General features: G+C 36.1%; 1 protein-coding gene across 1 annotated transcript in view; it reads right to left on the reverse strand.

The window, feature by feature from the left end:
- Positions 1 to 26,759, reverse strand: part of gabbr2 (gamma-aminobutyric acid (GABA) B receptor, 2) — a 271,798-nt gene that overhangs the window by 147,323 nt on the left and 97,716 nt on the right. The window contains exon 3 of the mRNA XM_038288754.1: positions 6,027 to 6,197. Within this exon, the coding sequence (XP_038144682.1) occupies positions 6,027 to 6,197 (171 nt within the window). The remainder of the gene's footprint in view (positions 1 to 6,026; positions 6,198 to 26,759) is intronic.

Consider the following 26,759-nt stretch of genomic DNA (forward strand, 5'->3'; position numbering starts at 1 on the left):
ATACATCTGCATACAAATATTACCAATGTCTCTGTGTTATAATTGTATGACATTAAGAGGTCTACCAGAACTTATTTTGTTACACTTAAATATCTGGATACAAACATTTTTACCATAATTTCTTTTACTGTATAGAGTAGTAGATTTATGCAACTGTAAATGGATACAGTCTGAGGCTCACAAAATAATTCAGCTTTCAAATGTAAATCACTGATTATTAAACAGCCTATTTCACTAGAAAAGTTATATTTGTTTGGGCAACCTTTTTTCTTACCAGTACATAATTAATACAGTTAGTCATAGAGCATTTATGGAATCAATTATAAATGGAAATATTTGAATCCACCTGCTTATTTTTTTATTGTGATGAACAGGAGAAAAAAAAAGCCATTTATAACTGGGTATTGGAATTTAGGCATTGTTTTCAGTCATATCCAGTATCATTTTAAAAATAACTCTATCCTCTCCAGATGTTTCATAGTAACTCTGCGTAAATCGCATTGATGACATGTTTGTCATTGTGTGTTTTCTTTGGTATTTCTACAGAGTAAGCCAATATATCAGTACAAATTCTTAAGGACCTCAATAAATAAATAAACAAACAAACAAACAAAAAAAAATGACTGGAAATGACTGAACATGCATTTTCAGATCATGTCCAAAACTGAATGCAAGTATGCAACATTTTCAAGAGTGTTTAAAGTTGTTTTGAATCTCGATTGACTGGCTGACAGAAAACCTGATCTTAGCTGCCCAGGCTTACGATTAGAGATGTTTTTTAGGGTTATAATTCTATATCATCTGATAGAAATGCTGCTGATTGTCTCCAGTCCCATGTGTTTAAAATGTTATGCATAATGGGAAATTTTAAAACAGAAAACATACAGACACACCAACAAAACAACAGAGCGGACAGCTTAAATCAATACTGCATTGTAAAGGAGCTGGAAACTGGGGTTATTGTCAGTGATTTATCTGCAATGATTTACGTTAAGGTATTTACAACTATTTCAGTTCCATCCATCTAAAATAAGTTCAATGATAACATTGAAATATTTACCGGTATCTGGAAAATATGCATCAGCTGAAAGACATTGCCAGGAAAGAGTAAATATTGTGGTTTTATAGTTGGATTTTAAGACATACAGTAAACTGCACCAATTTGTTTTCATTTTCTAGGCAGATTTTGCAAAGCTAGGACGTCCAGCAGTAAAATTAAACAATTCTGCGGCAGATTCCATAATTGGTTTTTCTGCATGATAAAAAAAAAGATACTAAACATTTACCCTTAATGTATATTTAGTATGTTAGCCTTTGTTTTGTTATGTTTGTGTTGAAAATAGAAGTATAGTAGGGATTCCTTCTGTGTCACTTTCCACACAGCAGTTAAATCACTATATCTGCAACCGTCTTAACTATTTACACTAGTGCTTAGCATAAAATTTTTATGATAGCAAATTCAATATTTTGAGTTAAATATTAAGCAGTTCAAACTGTTTGCCAAATTATGAATAATTGTCACCAACTTAGTTTTTTCTTTATTTTTGAATGTATATAATATTTTTAACAATTCCAAACACTGGACATTGTTTTCCAAAAGTAACTTCATCACAGAAAGCTTTAAACTTGACAGATGATTGCATGAATCGAGGTGTTAAAGGAATACTTGAATATTTATATATCAGGATTAGAGGCCAATCTCATGGTGGGCTGATGTGATTCTGGCTGTCTGTCTTCCTCCCATCCTAAGCCCCTGTTTTTTTTTCAGGAAGAGAGCAATAAAGGGATTTGGTGTGTCCAAGATTCACAATGAGACTTCTCATGAAACCTCTGGAACTGAAAAACCAAATCCCCCTCTCCCTTTATACGTTAACAGCTTTACAGCAGAAATCCACATTGGCAGCAATGAGCCCTCCATAAATTGTCAATATGATTAGCTCAAGAAAAGGAGATGTGCTATTTATTCTGGACTTTGACTTGGGTTAAATCTCAAAACTGAACCGAGATGGGGCAGGCATAGAGGATAGTTCTCCATCAGATGAAAAGGGAGGGTAGAGAGGGTAACTGCCGTGACAGAGAATGTGAGCACTTGTGCAGTCATGTTAATCAATGAGAGCTGTTCCACATCCACCACTACTCCTCTGAACAAGATCCAACAGGAAAATGAAGGTTGAGAAGATCCGGTTTGTCAAAGTAAAATATAGTAACAACAAATCGGTAGCTAAAAGTGGAGTCAAAAGTACACACATTTGTTACTTAAGTAGAAGTATAGATACTGCAGTTTAAAAACAGTCTGGTAAAAGTTGAAGTATCAACTCAACCTCTTTAATTAAGTAAAAGTGAAAAAGTATGCTCTCCAAAAACTACTTAAAGTATAAAAGTATGAAGTAACCTTAAAAAAAAACAACAAAAAAAACAGCCAGATGCTCAATTTTTCGACTATTTTGAAAAATTATTTGAGATTGGGCCAAGGATGAGGGAGGTCTTGTTAGTCTCCATCTCCCGATACGCTCTTGCCTGTGTCCGACCTTTCAGACATTTTGACATCTTTTTCTGAATCCTACATTGTAGCATGGCATAGACAATTCACTTTTGCAGTTTGAAGAACACCTGCTTGCTTCTGATGATTTCCTTTAGCTAACCAATGAGTGTTTGCGTTATATGGCTCATCCAATCCAATTAACTAGACTACTTTGGCTCTGTTTTTTGTTGTTAGTATGGTTGTTTTAAAAGGATGTCTAAGATAGTTATTTTGGAGGAGTGGAGATGATGTCTGCCACTGGCATCCGAGCAGAACTGATGGCTGAGCATAAATTACTTTACAACGTCGATATTGAGTGTTTGGGTTTTTCATTTTTCATAAGTGCTTATATACTATTGTATTGAAATACAAGCAGACTGAGCAAATTGAGTTTGATTAACCAGTCTTTTGGATATTACTTGTCTCAGCTTTCTCCTCCACACTTAATGATTAACACATTCATCTCTAACTGATAACCTCAAAATCAAGCTGTAGACTTTGCTATTTTGTCATGGAAGAAAACTGGGTTATGCATTGATTCCAATCTAACAACATCACTCTTTGTTAAAAGCTGCATTCTTCATCACTTTTGGCTTATTTTTCTCGGGTTTAAACATGGCAATATCTTTTCTTATTTGTGGTTTGTTTATTAGAAGTCAAATGCAAACAGCAGCAGATTTGAGCTTAAATTTAATTATAATGAAAATTGGGTACTTTCAGACAGCAAGGAAAACACATAGGTGGAAGCATCATTAGAATCCAACAATAAGATAAATTTACCAAGGAACTTAATGTTAAGGAGGAGTCATAAGTGACACAGAGAGCAGATGAGTGCAGAAAGAGCAACTAGTTGAGAATCTATAAATCTATAAATCTACATAGGACTGCATCTTCTAGTATTATCAACAGGTGGGGTTTGGAGCTATTATTCAAATACTTTTAACAACAGCTAAAATTGTCAGATTATAAAAATGCTTTTAAAAAGGTCATACGATTATTTCATAAAAATGTATTATAATGGAAATAACAATTTAACATAATTTATCTCACAATGTAGAAATTCACTTCTGCATCTTAACCAATCCCCTTAAGGAACAGTGAGCTTCCACTGTGTAGTACCTGGGGAGTAATCAGTGGTTAAGGGTCCTACTCAGGGACCCAGAGTGCAGGTTGTATGGATCGAACCAGGAACTTGCAACCTTCTCAGAGCACAAGCACACTGCTCTAACCACTAGGATAACGCTCCCACACTACTATCACACATCAGTAAGCAGCAATAACGTTTGAAAAATAAAAGACTGTTGCCTGAATCTGTTTGAGTTTCACATCAGGTCAGTAAAAAGCCTGAGGCACTTTGTACTGTAAAAGCTTAGGGGTTGGTTATGAATTATTACCAAAAAAAGTTACAACACAACCGTATTCTCTTACTGGGTGTCTGTTTATTTGTCATTAAAGTGAGATAAAAGAGGAAATCTCATTTTAAGGACTTTTTTTTTGTAGCAGTTGTGTTAATCTTACTACACTGAATATGTATAAAGGAACCAACTTAATTTATCTTGTGAAAAACATAATACCTCAACAAACTAATGATCTAATGTAAATAAATGCCATCAACTCACACTGACAGCATCTTAATGATAATTGTAAAATGATAAATGATTAAAGTAGTATCTGTACCTGTAGTTGGTGAATCAGCTTAAGGCAAAAAATATATCTAAATGAAAATAAAATAAATTCAGGCTTACAATAGAGACTTTTCTTCACTTTAATGCAGCCTGTAAATCTCTTACCTATTTGGAAGTGCAATTTGTAAAGACCTGATAAGCTAGCTTAAGATGTACTACTATATTGTATTAGGTACTGATGAATTGTGTTAGATAAACAAAACTACCCATAAATTTAGAAAACAGTCCTGTTTGAATATTTCATAGAAAAAAAATAAAAATAAGGTAAATTAAGCTCCAAGCATATCGCTCCCTATAATTCTATAAACAATACAAGGTATTCGGTATTTGAAAATGATAAAACATAAGGACATTTTCTGAAACATTGAACACCATCATGTTTATACAATTTGTGTGTTTTCCACGCTCAGTTAATCTAGCTATCTCAGGCTTAAGGTTAAATATTCTATCTAGTATATAGGTTCCCCAAGTGGTTAAACACTTATTAGATAACATAACATGAAAACAAACCAGACATGCAACCATGTTGACAAAACTTCAAGCATTGAGCATGTGAAGGTGAGTGTGTCTTCTTTAGTGCATACAAACTCAATATACGATATTTAATTAAATAAGTTAATGTTATCAGATCATGGCTACTAAATTTGTGGATCATTCATGGTAATCTAGGGGTAGTGCCTGGTGTGTTATATGTGGCATTACTGAGAAGCCTCCTTCACATGTTATTTAAAAGTCAATCAGACAGGTGCAGCTGATTCAAAACTGTTCTCTCCAGAACTAAGAAAGTAGAGCACATCAGCCTGGTTCTGAACCTCCCAGGCCACTCAGGTCTTCCACTTTAAGCCTACTCTGTAAACCCAGAACTTGAACCAAACATGGAGAAGGAGCATTCAGTTCCTATACTCCACTTGTCTGGAACTAACTCCCAGACTGTGCAATTTGTTTGTCTTACTCATGTTTCTACTGTACCATTATTTTTCTTATATTTTATAATCTATTTTACGTAAAGCACGTTGAATTGTCCATGTCATGTGCTATAAGAATAAACAGGCTCGTATTGGTAATCTGTGATACAGAGCATTTGCCGGCTTTCCTTAAATCATACCGGCCCCAACACTTAATCTCCAGCCGAAGCACCTACCTGTGAGAGTAAATAACTCCAGGAGCTGAAGACATAATGCAATGTTAACTACCTAAATGATGCATGCAGTATATATAGCCCTGCTTTGTCATGCACATCCTTGTGATGGTTGGCATATGGTGTAATTATCTATTTCTTCAAACTGTAAAATCCTTGCAATAAACAAGATTATAATAGAACTAAAATAGAAATGATATTTCGCGAATTTATGTTTGAATATTTTGCAAAAATATGTTGGGTGCATGATGGGGTTTAGCATCTAAAGGCTAACGTTTCCCGTCTTATGTGCATTGTTGCCAGGTTGGGATGTTTCCCACCTGTCAGTTTAGGATGCAAGTGTGGATGTTACGCAGCAGCAGTCACTGTTGCGTCCGTGTTAATAGCCAAAGCCAGTAAAACCACATTAAAGAAGTGTTGGTGATGGTTGTGGTGTGATGCTCGGAGATAGATTGTTTAATCCACAATGTGTATTCATGATGTGTTTCACATTTGAGATTGACTGTTTGACTTTGACAGATGGAAAAATGCCAGGGCCGAAAATCGTTCCCAGTTCGAGCCTGCAAATAAACCTGCCTTGCCCAAAATTTATTTTAAAGACATTTTTCAATAAAAACTTATAGAATGTTATATTTTAGCTTGATAGAAAGATCTATGAAAAAAATCTGCAAAAAGAACTGACCTCTGAGAACCTTTGAACATCTTGGGTGAGGGTCCCCACGCGACTCCAATTGTAGTAGTTGAGAAACTTGACCACAGCTGGGTTTACGGCATTGTCTGATGGGACTGTGCGGAAGAAGTTGGGGTACTTTTTCTTGTCTGCCAGAACCGGGGTTGTCGCTGCAAATGACAGCTGTAATGACAGAGGATGACAAAAATACAGTTAGGAGAGAAGCCTTCTTATAGAGGTGAATACAACTTTGATAGGATCCTGCTTTATGAGCTGCTTTTTTTGTGATACTTGTGTTTTTTAGTATGTACCTAAAAATCTTAATAAATAACAATCATGCATCTCTTTCTTTGGTATAAGTGATTAATCACATTATTAATGAAACACAGAGAAATATTTGCCTCCTTTATTGTACTGCAAGTCTAAACAAAACACATCTTCCCATTTACTTCAAATAACATTCAAATTATCTGTCACAAAATATTAGTAAACAGTCTAATCCCGACTTTAAAGTCCAATGTGTTTGTCAGCCTTATAGTTCTTTTGATGCAAAATCTTCACATCTGTTAGTGTTGTAACATTGCACCATTCTTTTGCTTTTGTGCTCTAAAATGTAGGGATAAGAAACTCATTTAGATGATTCATTCCTTGGTCGGTGAATAACAAGCATATTTTTTTTATCCAAAAAGTTGATTGTTCAGATGCATATACAACTGCACACAAGTACAATCAACCATAAAGTGTGCTAAGTCCTACAACACTAATTGGCTTCTAACCACGGTTGGAACTGAAGCATATATAAAGGAAAAGTTCTGTAAATAATTCTTACTATAGCACAAAACAATGATAAATGATTTCTATTTTTATACTATGAGTAATATTTTTTATTACCGTAGATTTTTTTAAGTTTTAAAAACAAAAAATCCCATTCAGAATAAACTCAATTAGTCACAGATACTAGAAAGGTTTGAGCATGAAACATAGATATAAGAACAGAGAGAGTGCACATTTACAAAGAAATCATGCAGACAAAAATGTGCTACTGTAATCTAAAAGGTGTAAAAAAAATTTCCAATTGTCTATTGCTGCTCTGTAAAGCAAAAGTCTTTCTTTCTGTGCAAGACTGTCCATTACCAACCAGATATCATAGTTTGATTTTTCAGTCTGTACAAAAATTAAAATATACAGTTAAGCCAAGGATTATTCATAACAATTGCATACTTCTTTTCTTTCAGCTATGCATTTTTATACAAATAGAATCTAAAAGGTTATTTATATCCTTTTCAGACAATAGAAATATTTCACATTATACTAATTGCATTACAGCAAGTAAACCCTTCTTATAGTTTTGGTACAGATTTCGGCACGTTTCCACTTGCACTTTGACAGTTTAAAGGTAAGAAGCCCTCGCTGCAATTACCCTAATATTTAGGTCTTTCAAAATATTTTCTTTCAGATGCTAATTGAGACTCTGGCTTTGCCAATCCAAACTTTAACATTTCTTCCAGTCAAAGGAAATATCTTAGTGAAATCAATCCTTTATATGCCAAGGAAATACATATTTTTGGGCTTAACCATCACAGGTAATAAATATACAGATGATACTTGGAAAATTGACTGCACTTGGGTAATTAAAGTGTTCAGCTGTGACAGATCTGGGAAAATATTACACCAAAAACTGTTAAGAAACAGAAGAAAAATAGTCCAGTTTCTGAAAACATGCGATCACATGGAGGAAACATTGCACTGCTGAAGGACTTTTATAGGTTACATATAATAATATACACTTGACTAAAAAAATGACCCTAGCTTCTCATGGTATAACACAAAATAAATTAAATATTTGTTTCACTCTCAGCCACTCAATGTGATTTCAATATGTGAAGCAGCTGAGAAAACATTACAGATGAGAAATATTAGTCAGCAGTTCTCCATGTTACTACACCATGTAGTGTGCTTAATTCGTCAACATGTGGAATGCTTTAGTACCTTCCGAAAGTGGATATTTTTCACATTCTGCCAAAATTATTAAAAAGTTTGTGTCAAAATATAAGATATTACCAAATGTGATACCCTTATGTTCAATGTTAAAGGGTAAAAACTTCAATAGAAGTGAATAATTTGACTCTCTAAGTACTGTATCATATGCACTTTTTCTTCAAGGTGTATAAATGATGCATAAATGAAAACAAATATGCTGAACTGGGTCTGTTTAGAAACTCATCTTAAAACTATATTCTTCATAAAATAAAGAGCATCACAGATAACCTTGATCTTCTTCATCAGGCTGAGTGCAAGACCAGGGCAGCTGGAAGCAATTTTGAAGAGGGTGTGCTGAGAATTTATAACCTATAACCCTGTAGGCCTATTTAAAATACAATAAATAAAGATAAATAAATAGTGGGAGATTCACTACTCTATTGTCATATACACTTCAGTGCACGCAATCAGGGTCTGTAACACACATACATCATTAATCAGTTCTCAGGTGAATATATGCCCCATTAATTACACTTCACAATACAAAAAATTTCAGTGGCTTTACGCCAATTTGAAAAGCCGGCATTCACAAAGGGTTGTCTTTCTTAAATTTTTCTCTAGGTATGACTTTCAGACAAACAAAACACAAAATATAATCTGTGTCTTCCACATATTGCAGCCACTGCTATGTAGCAAACCAGGCCAGTGCCACAGAATGTGAGAACGTTTCATTACCATAACGCCGTGCAGGAAATTTGAAACTGGATGTTGGCTGGAAGGGCTTCCAGCTGCCGTTGCAACTCTGCCATCAGAGGTGCGCTGACAGTCTCCTCACTTTTCATTGCCATAGTTGAGGTATTTGTTTTATTCTCCACCAAATTTACTAGTCTGCTGCCTCGAGCAGGACACCGCGGCGACCACTAGTTTGCTTGACATTGCCATAACAACGTAACTTCCATGCAATGGTATTGATTAGGCCTCAAAATAATTAAATTAAAATCCAAATACATGCAATAGTAAAATAGAAAAATTAAAAATCAGTTCCTAAAACTTATAAATTGTGCAAAGTATTTTTAATACATATTAAAAAGTCTCCCTTACACCACTAGGGGGTCTGACAGACTGTCTTCCGTCAGAAGCTTCTCCAGAGCAATTGTAAGATGGACCACTACAGGAGATTCTTTTTGCCTACAGCCATCAGCATCTACAAAAACTCTTTGAAGAAACCTTCATAATATGACAACAGCTGACTTCCCTTTGGGAATCATGTATTTAGGAATTTTGAATTGAAGTGGGAAAAAAATGTTTTGCTATCTGAAAGATGCAATTTTCACTAAATTTTGGAAAATGACAATAACATTCTTCACAGGGTTGTGAGATCAAAATGAAAGGTGCTTACAGAAGTTTTCTTCTACTACTATTTTAAACTGTCTTAGTTAAAATGACCAGACAAAGAAGAGGATAGCTTAATATTACAAACACATGAAATGAAACTCCCCAGTTTATTCACTTTTTTATACAAATATTAGATCGACAAACTGCCATCACAAGACTGTGAAAATATAAGCTCATAGAAGTCTGCACTCCTTCTTCTGTCATTTACACTGATTCTGAAAAGGTCATGAAAACCACATGGAGATTATCTGAGGTCATTGTAATGCTGCGGGTTTTGTGTAGACATACTTGAAGTAGCTGAAGCTCACAGGGGATCAGTTTGAATTGCGAGTCCAATTTGTTTCAAACACTGTAACATCAAACTCATACATTAAGTGTATTTTCAGTAAGTCAAAGGTAATACTATTCATTTTTATTTTGTTTTTTAAACAAATGACTACATTTAAAAATTCTCTATGTAGAAAGCAGGCACTTGTACAGTATGTTCTACCTTGAAAAAGGCTTGGAAGATACCTAAAGTCATGATTATGGTCTTCATAATGCTGTTTGTTTACTAAAGCTCTCAAAAAAATGTAAAGCTCCACACAGCATCTGTATTTACACTGAGCTTGATTTACTCTCATGGTTTACCCTATTCAGTAATTAAAAAGACAAGTCAATAGAGAGCACTGGATTGCATAGGTTTTAAATGTGGCTTAAGGTGGATGTGTACCTTTTTTAAATTGTAAAGAAAATGAAAAGTTATCTTTCGTTTTCATTCCATTTTATAGCTTCATCCTATTTTTTTATTTTTTTTTGTCTATCACCGAAAATCCTGATACATTACTTTAAGCCTGTGGTTGTAACTAGGACTTGGAGTCAGTTACATTTGCAGAATAGTTGCATTTTAATAAAAGTCATTCAACATTTGGCAAATTACATTCACTCCAGCCATTTAGGTGGCAGTAATTCAGTTTTGGTAGAGTCTGTAAATGGAGGAATAGGTTTTTGAGGCCTTGCTGCCTTTGAAGGGCTGCCTTCCAAACAACTTACCAGAAGTACCCATACGCTTACGCTGTAAGCACCTTTCCATTCAACAGTCAACAGTTAATGCTCAATAGTCAAGTCTTGCAACAATGGACTCTGGATAAGCACACATTCATTTTCATGAAGACAATGAATCCCTTTAAAGAAAAATGTACATGCTTGTCATGCAAAGAATAATTAAATGTAAAACGGAAAAAACAATATTTGTAAAAAAATAAAATAAAAATTAAGGCTGATTTTTGGCCAAATCTCTCTGCCTTGAAACAAAAAAAAGTTAGAGAAGTTGAAGCACCGTGAATACATCTGTAAAGCACCATAAGCCAGTCCAAATCACTTTAACAGATGTGTTTTATCCATGAAATGCAAAACCCCAAATTTGCTCATACCAGTCGGATTTGTGTTCACACATTGACAACACAGCTTTATAAGACATTTAATGGTTTAGAGCCAACAATTAAACATAAGATTTGCAGTCACCTCTGCTAAACCAAAGATTTCTCACTAATCTAACTTGGTAGTCTTTCCATCTCCATTGAACTGATTCCAATGTGGTCTTGGACATGGTAAGAGAAGCCTCTATGACTGTCTAATAAGAGCAGGTGATAGTCCTAAATAGAGATGATTAAAGTTGTTCTCTAAAAACTGAGATGAACTTCATAGAGTTGGCCAAATAATCTACTTAAAGACTAATTAATAAACAAACATAAATTGGAGATCTCTGGCTGTAGCATGATATGTATAAATTATAGATTATACAGGGCTGTGTTTAAGTATGAGCATGACCTATTTTTGCATAAAAATCTACTAGTTAGTTCTAAGTTTAAAGAAATAATCTCATTAGGCGATGCAGATAGTATTGAATTTTTCACTTCGGATTTTTCTTCATAGTTTCTTGGAAAAGTATGCTCATATTTCCATTAAAAAACAGCCAAATGGTAAAGTATGATGGTATGATGTTTTCTTAAATATGTTGACCTTTAAGGATCTTCCACTTTATTTTTAAGGTGGGATATGAGTTTTTGCAATCTTTTCATCCATTCATCTTCTACCACTTGTCCATCAGGGTACCAGTGAGACTGGTGCCAATCTCCAGTATTCTTTGGGAGAAAGGTGGGGTATATCCTGGACAAGTCGGCAGTGCTTCATAGAGATATACAGAGACACACAACCATGCACATACACTTATGCCTAGGGCCATAGAGAGTCACAAGTTGACATAACAGGAATGTTATGGCAGGAATTGAACCCAGCACCTTTTTACCACCAGACCACAGTGCTAGAAACTGGTCCACCATGCAGACCGCAATCCTGTCACGTTTAAAGACAAACGAGCATAATTGGAAATGGCTAAAATATTCATCCTGTTTGATGTCTGAGATGAAAAGCCATGATTCTGAACAGAAACAAGGTCAACGTTTTTGCAGAATGATAAAAACCTGCATCGTTATATATGAGAAGCCTACCTCCACATTTAAATTCCTGTTATACCAGTGCCCAAGGACAGCAGAGTGGGAGCATGATATGAAATGGGGAAGATCCACGGTGTTCTTAAAAGAATAGGCTAGCACTGAAAAGCTAAAAATAGCTCCAATATTTCATATGTGAACATAGTGGCTAATGGACTGTTAAAAGAAAAAAAAACATCAGCCAAACCAGGATAGTTGTGACGGGAATGTTTTCTTACTAGATATATAATTGGTATGCACTTAGGATCACTTACACAGTACAGGATCCATACATACATAATTCTCTGACCAACTCGCTTTCCCATTTCTCACACAGGCTCTACCAGCCTTTCTTTGCCAATGGTGATGAAACTGTGGCAGTGGGCTCTGGCCAGCTCCTCCATCTCATCTCATTACAAGGTCATAGAAGCTCTTAGCAATACCATAGAGAATGCTTCTTCTCACTCTAATGAGGCACAACATATTAACAAGAATTGAGATTATGCACATCATGGCGGTGATCTGTTGAGACATACTGTTGGTTTTGGCTCTTTTTAGTTTAAAATTCTTCGAGATACATCCATGCTAGTTTCATGTTGGTGCCCTGACAAAAAAACAAAAGAGTACGATAAATACACAATTACTTTCTGAGTCAAATCTCAAGTCTCTTATCCACTAAAATAAAAATCTCTCTATAGAGGCTTTGCATGCCAATAGGACCTGCATTTCTATGTAAATATAGAAAATTGTAACAGAAACTACTTTGTAAATCCCAACAAATTAAAAAAAGAAGCATAAGACAAAAACAAAAATCTCAAGAACTGTTACTGTATACACTAGGTGGTTTGTATTATTTTGAATACAGATACCGTATTTTCACGACCATAAGGAGCACCGTACTAAAAGGCGCACTCTCAGTTATGTGTCCCATTTCTGTATTTAACACACACATAAGGCGCACCGGACTATAGGGCGCGTTTTTTATATACCGGTACATGTCCTCTACTACCTTTAAATACCTCTACTGCGTATTTAAAAATACAGCGGGGGCAAAACTGAGTATGACTGTGCTTTATTCATGTATTTATTACAAAGTATTAATCAAACCTGGGTGCTGGCCGTGAGACAGACACATCGCAGATGACACAGCGCTGTGATCACTCCTAAATTAACTTAAAATCCTGAAACCTGCCGATGGAATATGTTCGCTTTTATTGCCGGTATCCTGGTGCCTGCAGTTAAAATTATTTAGATGAAAAACACCTGCCAGCCGCCGCGGTGAGGCTGCTGTTGAAGGGATTTACTGTCGGTGCACCGCTGGTATGTGGGGGGTCTGAGCGCCTCCGACAGAAATAGATAATCTGGATGAACTGACTGCAATTATTAAGTTTTCAGGTGGACTTTCTCACTTAAAAACATATTAAAACTACTTTATTCCCACTGATCACAGCAAATATAGCTGCAAGATTTAGATTATTTAGATGAAAAAACACCTGCCAGCCGCCGCGGTGAAGAGGAGGAGACGCGCCCAGAGGCTGCTGTTGAATTAAGTTTTCAGGTAGAAAAATAGAGCGGGAGCAAAACTGAGTATGATTGTGCTTTATTCATGTATTTATTACAAAGTATTAATCAAACCCATCAAAGTCATCATCCTCTGTTTCTGAATTAAACAGCTGCGCTAAATCAGACATGCCAATTTCCCCTTCTGCGCTGTCAGAGTCACTTTCCGTGCAGCGCAGCTCCTCAGAAATAATGCCTGCTTTTGCGAAAGCTTGAAGAACAGAGCCAGCAGACACGTTAGTCCAAACATCTACAATCCATCCGCAAACGGTGGCGTAACTTGCCCGGCGCTGCCTTCCACTTATCCTGAAACTGTGGTCTCCGTCGGTCATCCATCGCTCCCACGCCGCTCGCAGCCTTACTTTGAACGGCCGCTTCACACCGATGTCGAGCGGTTGAAGTTCCTTTGTCAGACCCCCCGAGATAACGGCGAGCACAGCGTTCATTTGATTCACCTTTTTTTCACATCGGCTGTGAGATGGGCACGCAGCGATGGTGATGCGTGGAAAAAAACACCTAGTCTTCTCAGATACACCTGCCTGCATCATCTCCTCATCCATCCAGCCTTTTTCATTTGCGTTATATCATATGTCATCAGAGCGCTGTGTCTGTCTCGCTGTCAGCTCCCAGATTAGCTTCTCTGATTGGTTGATGCGGCGCGTCCAGCAGCAAAACTTAAATTTTTCCATCTTGAGCAGCAGCAGCGCGACGTGCTGCACCTGCGGCTCAAAACGCGCTGCGGGACCTTTTGCTGCACCTATACGCGCGTCAACCATTGACTTTGCATGTAAACACGCTGCTTCTGCTGCACCTGCTGGGTCCTTATACTTATGCTCACCGAGCGGTTGAACAGCGAGCACAGCGTTAATTTGTTTCCCCATGTTTTTGACATCAGCTGTGAGATGGGCACGCATGGAGTTACATATTAACAGCGATGGTGATGAGTGGAAAAAAAACACCTGGTCTCCTTACATTCAGCCACTCTTTCATCATCTCCTCAATGAGGTGGTCTCAAAAGTAGCAGTTACAACACACATAGGGCGCACCGCACCAAAGGGCGCACCACACAGTTTGAGGGGAAAAAAAGACGTTTAAGTGCGCCTTATAGTCGTGAAAATACGGTAAGTCTAATTTAACCGCATTTCTGTATTTGAGAAAAAGTTGTGCAAATGGTCTTCTACTCCCTATTCATGATTTGCTAAAAAATAAGTTAATAGTGTGATCATTTAGTCAAGGCAGAAATCCTTCATTATAGAATTCTGTTAAAGCATCTGTAATTTCATTATACTAAGGCTAAAGCTAACAGCAACATACTGTTATCAACAGTGATGGGACTAACGGCGTTGAAAGTAACGGCGTTACTAACGCCGTTTCCTTGTTTTAGTAACGAGTAATCTAACTAATTACTTTGACTGTAACTATAACGCAGTTACCTATGAAGACACCCCGTTACTGCGCGTTACTCAGGTCGCACAATGAACCTTTTTTCATGATAGGACTCGTGCGCGCCTTGTCATGAGAGAGGGGAGGATGAGAATGGCTGATGTATAGTGAGATTCCGTCTGTCAGTTGGGAAGGTGGGTGTTTCCGCTGGCGGGTGTTAACGTACAGCACACACAGAGAGATGGAGAGTGAGGATGACTCCAGCAGCAAAACAGCATTTTCCAGATGGAAATACCGGTGTTACGTCGAGCTGCGTTTCTCCGTCACATATGGTTTCCCCTGCATCTCCGCACAGCGCAGGTGGCACGATTCACCACGCAAGCGACAGGAAACGCGCATGCTCGACAAAGGCGCGCAACAGTCGCCCGGTGCTCGCGCCACAGGAGAACTATGGAGAGCGTGAATGATCAAATGATAGCCTACATCTGCCTTTTCTGTATTTTTTACTGTATTTTTTATTTTAAACATTATTTGATGGCCTTTGTGGCAGGGATGGAGATCCATATTTTATGTCACACACAGAGTATACATCTAGATAGATAGATGGATAGATAAACCAAACACACAGGATTTCAGAATTAGACATCCCCAGTTATTAATTTCATACACTCACCAGATCTAAATGCCCTGTTAAAAAACTTCACATCGCGGTCCCCCCTGATGTCATTTATATTGAGTTGCAATAAATGCAAAACTCTCTGCAGGTTCTTGTCTTTGTCGTCTGCTCTATTCAGCTGGCTTTGGAAACACTCGGCGAGAAGGTGGGGGCTGGGTGGTGAGGGTTACTGGGGCGAGAAACGCAAAGTAACGCAATAGTTACTTTTACTAGTAACTAGTTACTTTTATTGTGGAGTAACTCAGTTAGTAACTCAGTTACTTTTTGGGAGAAGTAACTAGTAACTATAACTAATTACTTTTTCAAAGTAACATGCCCAACACTGGTTATCAACCACTATAAAACCAAAGCTATTAAACAGAAGCAATTTTTAGATAATCAGAACAAGTCAGTTCTTCCATCTACAGACTTTGTATATACTGTAGTCCAAGTCCAATTCTATTTTCAAATCCTTTTTAAGTCTGCAGACCTGGAATCTAAGTACAATCTGAAATTTTTAGAACCTCGAGAGCAAGTCAGTTCTGAAGTTTTTTGGTGTCACTGTGTGTCTCAGTTCTTCTACTGGAGTACATACCTATGTATGGTGACTGGCAAAGGCGATACTTTTAAAAGTTCTGCAAACATGCATTTTGATTCTGTGCAAAAAAGCAACATTTGCATTGTATAGTATTCATGCTGAATTACATCTCTTTTTAATATAAAAAATGTTTTCCATTAAAAGTAAACCAAATTATCTGGGTCAGCATAATAATATCATATAATTTACTTAGTGTTATGAAAAATTTGTTATCTCAAATTCAAAATGTACCATCACAATTAAGCTGCAAAAAGCTCTTATCAATATAACATTTCCCAGAAACAGACTGAATACTGAACAGACTTTATTTTACACTAAACAACTTCCAGCAAGTAAAGACAATATTTAGGTTTGGATAAAAAGATTACTTAATGTCACATCCGCATTCAAACAGAAAAAATAGAAATAAAAGTCAGCCAAAAAAACACACTGTGTGTTTGTTTACCATTTGTAAACTTGGGTTTATTTGTCTTCCCAAAATATCTTAAATTGCTTTGCTATGTTACAGACCTAAACAAAAGGCAGCATTTCATTTTGATATCACTGAAAGAAAGATCAATTAGTCTAAATGTTAATTTGTTTAAATCTATAGCACTCCCACTGAATGATTGCCCATAAATAAAGGGGGGAAACAAACAAACAAAACAAAACAGAAAAATAAGGGGGACGCATGAGTATGTTTAATCATGCTGACAAATCTAATAGCATTGATTGGTCCTAGTGGGACTTTCTTGAAATAGGATCTGCTGGTGCTAACAGTGTGGTTGGCCTTTGAATAATGAAGCAGCTGTGGCAGAGGTGAGATAAAGCAGAATGAATGGCTGTGGTATCAGCATGTCTTACAGCTTGTTCAAATAAAAGGCTTACCTTATTTTTTAAAACACTCATAAATGAACAAAAAAATCTTATACTCCGAAATGCAATGATAATGTTTTTGAATATATATATATATATATATATATATGTATATATATATAAGTATATATATATATATATATATATATATATATATATATATATATATATATATATATATATATATATATATACTTTTCACTTTCAAATGCTCAACCAGCTGTTTTTGGGCCTGTATCTACCTACTAGCCAACTATTTATCTGTTCTACCAAAGTTTTATGGACCGGTTATAGGGCAATCAGCAGTTAACAGTAAGACATTAAAGTGGTATTGGAATTTATTTACTAACCAAGGCACGAAATTGCACCTATTGGCAGTGTGTCTTAACTTTAACCCCCTTACAGACAACATGCAGGACTCATAAGCACCTGGATAAAAGCAGCGCAAAGAGATGAGATCTAAACTGTAGACAACCGAAAGAAAGATTGGTGCATTTTGAAAAACTGGAACAGAAAACAAGAGCAGATAAAGAAAAAAAGATGCAAGCAGACTGATGGTGTATGAGTTGTAAAGCTGTATTCTCTTTGCATTGGTCGGTAACTTATGCTCACTTTGAGTGATTTTGATCAAATAGATGGAAACTCTTCCATGCAAATATTAAAGTAACATATTCAGGCATTAATCCAGAACTCCAATCTTATAGCTTTAAATCAAAGTTTAACAACAGATAACCTAAAGGGGAACGCGATTTTTTTTACAGTGGCCCCATGATTTTACACTATTACATCATGTTCTACTCACCCATATGAGTTTTGTGTCATTTGGAGCTGTTCTGAAGATATTCGGCTTTGTTATATCCAAGTAATGTCTTCCATTGGGCAACGAGTTGAAGGCACAAACTAAACTGTTCATAATTTATTCTTTATGGAAGGCCAGCATTCATAACATGTACTGTAGGTGAATTACTGTCCCCTAGACATCCGTGGTTATATATTTTATATTTACATTTTTTATAAACAAAGCAGAGCGTGTATGAAATCATCTGCGAGCGCCGGCTACCGTTCATTCTTCCTGTCCGCTGAACTGCTGCTAGTTTTACTCACATGCCTGGAAGATGTCTAGTGCTACTACCACAGATGATCTCGCTCTCGAAATGGAATTGAACGATTCAGATTAGCTAGCCGAATGAATATAAGGGGTAGAGCGTAGCCGCCTGTAGCCTAGGCTGCCTGTCACAACTCCAGTCCGGCGTGCGGATGATGTCATACACACTTCAGTGATATTGCAGTACCCCATAGAAGACAATAAAAATGTACTCAGATATTTCACTTTTACATTTTGAATACAGGAAACAAAAATTACTGTGACTATGACACTGAAGTCCCACACTACAAACTGTGTGTTGAATCCTCATGTCTTAGTTTAGGCAAAAAGCTTTTGCTCTTTGGTCATTAGGTATGATTTGAGCCGAGTTACAGGTACTGCATGTTTCAGTGATGCAATGCTAAAGATCCTCTGATGAGAAACACACAAACAAACATAAGCTGCATATTAAATTTGATAAAAGTTAATAAAAAAAACAAAAGCCTTAAAAAGTTTAAAATTAACATATTTTACAGATTTTTACACAACTTTGTATTTATGTAAGGTAGATTTCTGATCCAAATCATCTTTCATCCTCATCTTTACTTGCTTCTAAATTTAAACAACCATAAGCTTTTATTTAAATACCCACGCAGTGCGACTCTGACAGCAATTTTAAATCCCATAAAGTAACATTCTCATAAGTTGTGTTTGCTGCTTGATGATCAAGCATAGACAACCAATTCAATCTTGGACCAGCTAAACTGGATTTGTTCTACGCCGGGTATATTTTGCTGGTATGATATTCATTCCTTTTTACCCTTTAATGGCCCTTTTTGTTTCTGTGTAGGTTTAAATTTTGGGTTTTCAGTATGCTTTATCTTATGTCATTCTGTATTATCTAGATTTACCTCAGTTTCCTTGTTATCTCTTTTCAGCATTTTTGCTGTTATTTATTCCTCGGGCTAGTTTAGTTATTGGTTCTGTTATCCTTTGGTTATGTTTTCCATGGCTTCAGTTATCTCCAGTCCCGTTTCTTATCCCATAGTTTTCCTCTTGGTTATTCCTTATTTTGTAGTCATTAGTCTTATTCCCCTTTAGCGTGGTTTAAGTTATTTTCTAACTACAGTTAAACACTGTTTTCCCTGGTTACTCTTTCTTTCCCCCTAGTGCACCTTTCCTTTCCTCCTAGCTCATTTCTAGCTGTTTCTGTCCACACCTGTTCCTAATTAACTGATTACTCCACTTTTTGTTCTGTCTCCCATATATACTCCTCTTTCGCAGTTCCCCAGGGCAGGATTGTCTTTATTTCTTCTTGTACGGTTCTCCCAAGTGTCTCCAGTTTTTGGTTTCTGAGTTTCCAGCCTGTTATTTCTGGACTTTTGCTTTTGTACGATCTACTTCACCATTAAAACTGCAAAAATCTCTGCCTCCACTACTCTAAATTTGAATCCACAACAATATCCAACAACCCTGACATCTTCACTTTAAAATTGCGAACTATCCCTTTAAGGATTTGTTAATCATTTGTAAAGCTGCAAGAGAAATAATAAACAAGAAAAAACAAATAGATTTCAAAAGTGTCAGCCACCTTCTTGCATCTAGTAATTTATAGAGGCCTATTCGTTGTAAAAAGGAAAGAGGTACATGTGATATAAGGCCCTTTCATGGTGCATTAATCAATAGTAGGCTCACTTGTCACCTCCATGTCTCAGGGATTGAGGAGTAGGCGAGATCAGACTTCCACCTAACATCACCTGTGCAATCATATAAGCTTACAGGTACTTTGCCATTCTTCAGCTGTCAGCAGGCCGACCTTGAAGCAATGGGGGTCAGTGACAAAGAAGCATCACCATCACAAACAGGGTAGCTGAGAGCATTTTATTTCTTACCAGTACAACGGTGACTGGTAAATAGTAAAGCTGAGGAAGTCATGCTTTTACACTCTACAGTTCAGGAGAGCTAGTTTATGACCAAACTCCAGCGGACATGTTGACGTGGATCCATATTTTTAAATAAATTCCTTAACCTCGATGGCCAGAAGCCTTTGTATTAATAGTCATATGATGTTTTCTCTACTCTAGTTTCAATATTTCAGTGGTTTTTGCAGAGATTGTCTTACATTCACATATCACACCACATAGCATTACTGAATGCGACACCAGCTCTAGAAGCTCAAAATGTTGAGAATCTGCGGATCCTGATGGATGTGGAAGACGGGGAGTTTGGGTGATGGTATTCTGCCACCTAGCTCTATAAACTATTCTATTTATAAATTGAGATTTGATACCCTAACCTGGGCTTCCTGCGGCTGCCACTTGGCCGTCTATGAATGATTAATGAGCAGATGCTGACTGTAGAAACCATTATTGTTCTTTTTCTGCTTTTGCTGTTCCCCTGTCTTCTTCTATTTATCTAGAAGTGATTTTCTTGTGTTTTTGTTTTGTTACCCATTTGCTAAATATTGCCTCTGTTAGTGTGAGCCTAGGCCACTGCATGAAATAATAATTTTTGGGTTTTTGCAAATCTGTTGAGAGAGTGCCAATATTTAGTTCTATGTTAGCAAACAGAAAAAAAATGACTAAAGCAAAACTGATTCCATCTCCTGTCTGAGAATGGACAATTTTCACCCGATATCCATAAAATCTAAGAAAACTTTAGAATAATGTATGAGCATCACAGGGGCAGCCCACAGACAGGATATGTATGTTATGAGACAGCCAACAGTTTTCTGAAGGCAGGCAGCATTTGCAAATTACTATTTTTTTAGCTGGCAGACATCTCATTCTCTCTCTCTCTCTCTTTTTTTTTTCATTTTGCTAAAGCTCACCATAACAGCCTAGTCTTAGAAGATATTAACTGTCCCATTTGGCCCAATGATATTCTGAAGTGACTCTTTTCTTTGATTGTCAATTAAATAGTTAAAGGGGACAACAATAAATTAGGCATAAATTAAAACTGAGAGGCTTCATTCCAGAGAATGACAAAATAAGCATAGCCAAAACCAAAGGACGCCAAAAGAAACACCCAGATCCTTTTATATTCCTCCTTTCTTATTATTATTTTTTTTGCTCCCCTTATTCGGATACAAGATGGAGTTCTTATTCAAGGCAAAAGAAAACTTGAGACGGCGAAGGATGTGTGCTAGATGCCAATAGGCATCTATTGCAATTCGGAGGCCTTACTAAGTTCATCACAACAATAGGCAAAAATTCTATTCATTGCAGCTTAAATCTGTCTCAGCCACAAACCCATTAGGTTGTAAAAGGAAGATTGCTTCCTTTACTTTTATTCAGCCAGATATCCTAAAAATGCCCCCACAAAAAAAACCTTGTCATCTTGCAAAATAAGATTGAATGATGATATAGATTCAACATGTTTGACATGAAATATTTCACCATGTCTTAAAAGTATGTGGCTGTGGATTATTACATTTGCCAGTAACAGATGTAGAAGTGTTACACTGTCTGATTACTTAAAGCTGCATCATCAAATGCTATTCAAATGCATGCCAATGTTGTAGACTAACCGACTGCTGGCATGGTGACCATAATCCGCTGCTGTGTCTTTGACTTGTCCAGGTGATAGATCGATCGATCGATCGATCTATCTATCTATCTATCTATCTATCTATCTATCTATCATCTATCTATCTATCTATCTATCTATCTATCTATCTATCTATCTATCTATCTATCTATCTATCTATCTATCTATCTATCTATCTATCTATATCTATCTATATCTATCTATATCTATCTATCTATCTATCTATCTATCTATCTATCTATCTATCTATCTATCTATCTATCTATCTATCTATCTTTTACTTCTACTTCTTACTTTTTTTTGCAATTATCTCTACTTTCTACTTCTTGCATTTCAAGAATAGAATCGTTAGTTTTGTTTCATTTAAGCTCATATTAGTTATGGCCTGTTAGTATTTAAAGAAAAAAACAAACAAACAACCCAATTAGTTTCATCCAGACAATTTCTTTATGGTTGGACTTGGTACTGGACTAACGGCACGTACAAAAATAAATAGTTTTTCCAGATGATGCAAGGGTAAATTTGACACTATTACTATTAACAGTAAAACTAAGAGAATTAAGTATAAAGAAGTTATCATTCAGAAAATGTTCCATTAATAGGGTAGTGCAGTAACCAGTATAAAGTTTAAACCATCTGTCCTTAACATTTTTTCCTCCATTACTTTTACTTTTATACTTTAACTAGCTTTAAATATGGTACTTTTACATTTTTAGTTGAGTAAAAAAGCTTAAGTTGATACTCTAACTTCTACAAAAGTGTTTTTAAACAGTAGGATTTAGACTTATACTTAAGAACTGCATATTAATACATTTGACAACTCTGTTTATGTAAAACAATCATGCTAAAAATAAATATAAAATCACTAATAACACCTTCTATGTAATGGATCAAAACTTTTAACTGTGGGAGGAGTCTGTACTCACAGAAAACTTAGAAATTGTCAGGGTAGTGCCAAATTGAATGAAGAAATAAAAATACAAAATCCATAGTCCAGAACCAATTGACAAAAAAAAAAAACTCAAGAACCATAAAACTAACTAAGAGACACTAGGGACAAATAAAATTAAAGAATGACAAGGATCCAGCAAAGAAGAACTGCACAGCAGGTGCGGACAGGAGCAACTAAAAAGGAGCTAAGGGGAAAGAAAAAGTGATACTAATTATTACAACTAAAACTTGACCAAAGAATAAATAATACCAAAAATGCTCAAAATAGATAACTGAAAGAAAAATAGCAAATACAAAATTATCTAAATCTTGACACACAGAGTAACATAAAATAAAGAATAAATGAGAATCCAAAAAAAGGAAAACAGAACCAAAAATCATCATCATTGAAACACCTTCCAATATTCATAACAGAAAACAATAAATATGTGTCTCTTGTAGTAATACCAACTAAACCGTTATTTTACAGCAAAAACGCATCAATCTGTTCTCAATCGTTTACACAAGCCACTTAGATCACTTTAATTGGCCAAATAAAGAAGGGAACAGCAGTAAATACTCACATATACCTATTCACATGGGTCTCATTTTACAACATGTGACCCACCATGGGCTCGTTGGATTTTTGCTACAGATTCATCCTGAGGAACCATAGAGGGATCTTGCACTGCAGCACTGCTGTAAAACAATACTTCTTTGTTGAAAATAATCACCTCTGCATAATCAGATGTTTTAATGTCTGCATTCTTTTAATACTTAAAAGACAAAATAATCCATGATTGTATTTAATATGTGACTTTTTTGATTAATGGACATTTTTCTCATTCATTACAGATTCTGTAATTGTAAAAACGTATTTTCTATTTTTACAAAGAAAAACATTTTTTTTTCTTTTTAATATTTCTCATTTCTATTTAATATGTTTTTAATTATTTTTTTCCAAAAAAATCTCCTGTAATGTATAAATTCTTCTCATAGGCTGTTACACAGCAATACCAGATGGTTACAAAGTTGGCTACACATTACGATGAGAGTAAATCGTCATCACAGCATTAATGTGGCTGGCAATAATCTACAGTATCCAGTTACTTTCTGAAACATAATCTATGTTATAAATTAATGCAATTTTTGTTATATACTACAGGTGTTATGAAGTGAAGCGCACAGAGATTTGGATCTTCATAATAACACAGGAGAAATAGAGAAGTTTGGAAAAGGCTTGTCTTAATCACAATATTTAACAATAATATAACAATCACATAATTTCTTTCAATCAAACATTTCTGTTTAAAAATGAAAAGCTGAGTCCAGCCTCTCTTTCCAGACACTGAAAGACAGAAAGGCTGCCCGACAAATTCTCTCCACATAACATCTGTTCTTGAGCCCTGGTGCCAGAGGGAATGGGCCTGCTGCAGCACTGATTGCAGCCATCCAGTTTAGCCCAGCACATTGTGATTGCACTTTGCCATAGTCTTCACCCTGTGTTAAATCTTAGCCTGTCAAAGAAACTCTTAACAAGAACATTCTGATTTTCTCTCCTCCTCGTCTGCTTTGCTTTAACCTTTTTTTTCTCTCCATCCTTCTGAATTCATGGAGAGTCTATTGAGAAATGCACATTGTAAGCTGCCTCTTTTTTTATTTCAGACAATGCTAAAAAAAAACACTACCTGGACACATGAACAACTTTTAAAGCCTACAATAAAATAAATGACTGCATTCTACTTTCTTTTAGCATTTACTTTGACCCTAATATACAGTACCCAGGCTAAAAATGTATGCATTATCACCCATATGGTTTTGATTTCCCCTTCTGTCGCCTAGATGGGAGGTCTGCATATGTGATTCAAGGAACGGAGGTTGAAACCCTGATTATGTCAGGAAGAGTATGTTTCCTTGACCTGAACAATGAGTCAAATGGATCAACACATATTTCTACTTTCTCTCCTCAACCTGTCAGAAAAAGTGAAATACATTAAAATAATCTGAAAAAGCAACACTTGTTTGAAAGAAAACCCAAATAAAAAATACATCAGAAAAAAAACATAGGATAAAAACTTACTAACATCTATCATTTTGGGAAGGTGACCACAGTGAGAGCTATTATCCACATCAAACAATGGAAACCTTGCCATGAGTGGCTGGCCCACCGAGGTCCCTCCAAGAGTGCATTGATCACTTATCCAGTAGGACACAAAAAAGCCAAAACAACATTTCTGAGTTCACTTGAGTATTCATTATCCAACATTTAGAAATAGAATGTAATAAATATAAGAATTCCAAAGCTAAAAATGCTATTACTAACTAAAAACAACACAGAACAATACATTTTTTGTAGAAAACATCTGGATGAGTTGAAGAGAACATGCAAGTTCTATGCAGAAACTCCACAGCTTTAACCCAGGATCTCAGAATGTGGTTAACTTACTACAAGATAAATAATATATTATTTTGGTTTCATCAGAGTTTATATTCCAATAGGTGTACTAATTGATAAACAAATGAACTACATGTTGAAGAGCAAGGTCAAACACCTTTGTTTTCTTTTTAGCCGTTGTCATGGATTTAATTTGGTCACATAACTTGTGATGCAGCATATTAATGTTTTGTTTCTGTTTTGCCTTCACAATTACAATATAAAGCCACTCCTGCAAAACATGTCTACACAACACCTTCACAGAGATGCTGAGGGATTTTTATGCTAATGCAGATAAGCTGGAACTTAATAAAAAAGAAAAAGAAAAAAGATCATTCCTGGCATTCACCAGTGTTACTTTCTTTGTCTTGTGAGTGTTGGTACTTAAGCCTCCATTTTCCTGACCACAAAATTCACTTAGCCTCACTCTATTATTGCACGCTGTTTTCTCTCTCTCGCACACCCCAGACTAAAGCCAGCTTCCGTTCTGAGTGGATTTGTGTGACTGATAGAGCATTGAGTAGGGGTACCACTCACTACCCTCAAGCATTGCTGGAGGATGTTGAGCACCCCTCCTTTGCGACATAAATCATTACGTTTTCCACTCACCTGGGTCAACCTTAGAAAGAATCTTGCAGTGAATGAGATAAAGCCAATACTATCATAAAGGAGCAAGAGAGGCAACAGAAAAGTGTGCCTGAAAAAATGAGCTACTACTCCAGGACATCAGTCAAAAAAAGAAAAGAAAAAGAAATTGAATCGTATCAAAACTCTTGTTTTATCATTAATAAAATGGACTGACTGGTAGACAATTGTTCCTGCTTGGTAAAAAGGGTGAGGGTCAGTGGTGGCTGGCCAATAGAGGGCAGTAGGGCGGCCACTTACCTACCCAATTATCTTGATTAAGAGCTAAAAAAAAATTCTATTATAAAATTAAAATATTTCGAAATATATTAATATAGGAGAGCTGCACCCTGAGCTGACAGGAACTGTTGTCACAGTCGACTGATACACAGGTCGGATCGCAGAATTGAAGTCCCTTAAAGCAAGCTTACTAAGAGAAGCTGGAGGTGAAAGCATTTGGACCTGATCAGCTCAACATCAAAATTATTCAGCAGTCCAAAGACAGATGGAGCCGGTACACTCACTCTTTCTCCAAGACCTGGTTTAGCTACAAGGCTTGGCTAACTGCATGCAGCGAGGCTAATGCTTTATTCTGCTTTCCTGGCTTCTTTTTCAAAAGTCAGGATCTGAGCCAGCATGGATAAAGACGGGTATGACTGATTTAAAGCACTTATTTGAAAAGGCAAAGAAGCATGAACAATCTGGGATTCATGTGGAAAATAACATAATACAGTGTACTTTTTCTAGGTGCTTGTTAATTTCCACAATTGCTCTTAAATAAACCGATTCTCAGAAAACAATATAATTTTTTTAAAGTTCTTTTTGTTCTTTGCCTTCATATAATATATTTAATGTATTGAAATGCCAAAGAGTTTTAAGGTAAATATTTTCCAATGTCTTAAATATTACTGATTGATAGTTATGGTGAGCCTTTGCTTAAATTTGACTGCATCATTCCGGTTCTGGTAATCAAAAATAAGTTTCTGTAGTCAGGATGAATACGTTTGAACTTTTGTCTAGCATGACAGCCACCGAATGAATGTGTTGTAGTTTGACTGATACAATTGCTGAAGGATAAATCCTAATTTATACCAACCCAGCAGGTCAACTGCATATTTTCTGAAACAGATATGCTTTCAAATGTTTCACAATGTTAAAATCATGAAAAAAGGTATTGTTAGACCAGTTCATTATGAATCTATCTAAATGTTTTCATTACAGAAAAAG

This window comes from Cyprinodon tularosa, unplaced genomic scaffold, assembly GCF_016077235.1.
Source record: "Cyprinodon tularosa strain WSP-4 unplaced genomic scaffold, ASM1607723v1 ctg26, whole genome shotgun sequence".
NCBI lineage: Eukaryota > Metazoa > Chordata > Actinopteri > Cyprinodontiformes > Cyprinodontidae > Cyprinodon > Cyprinodon tularosa.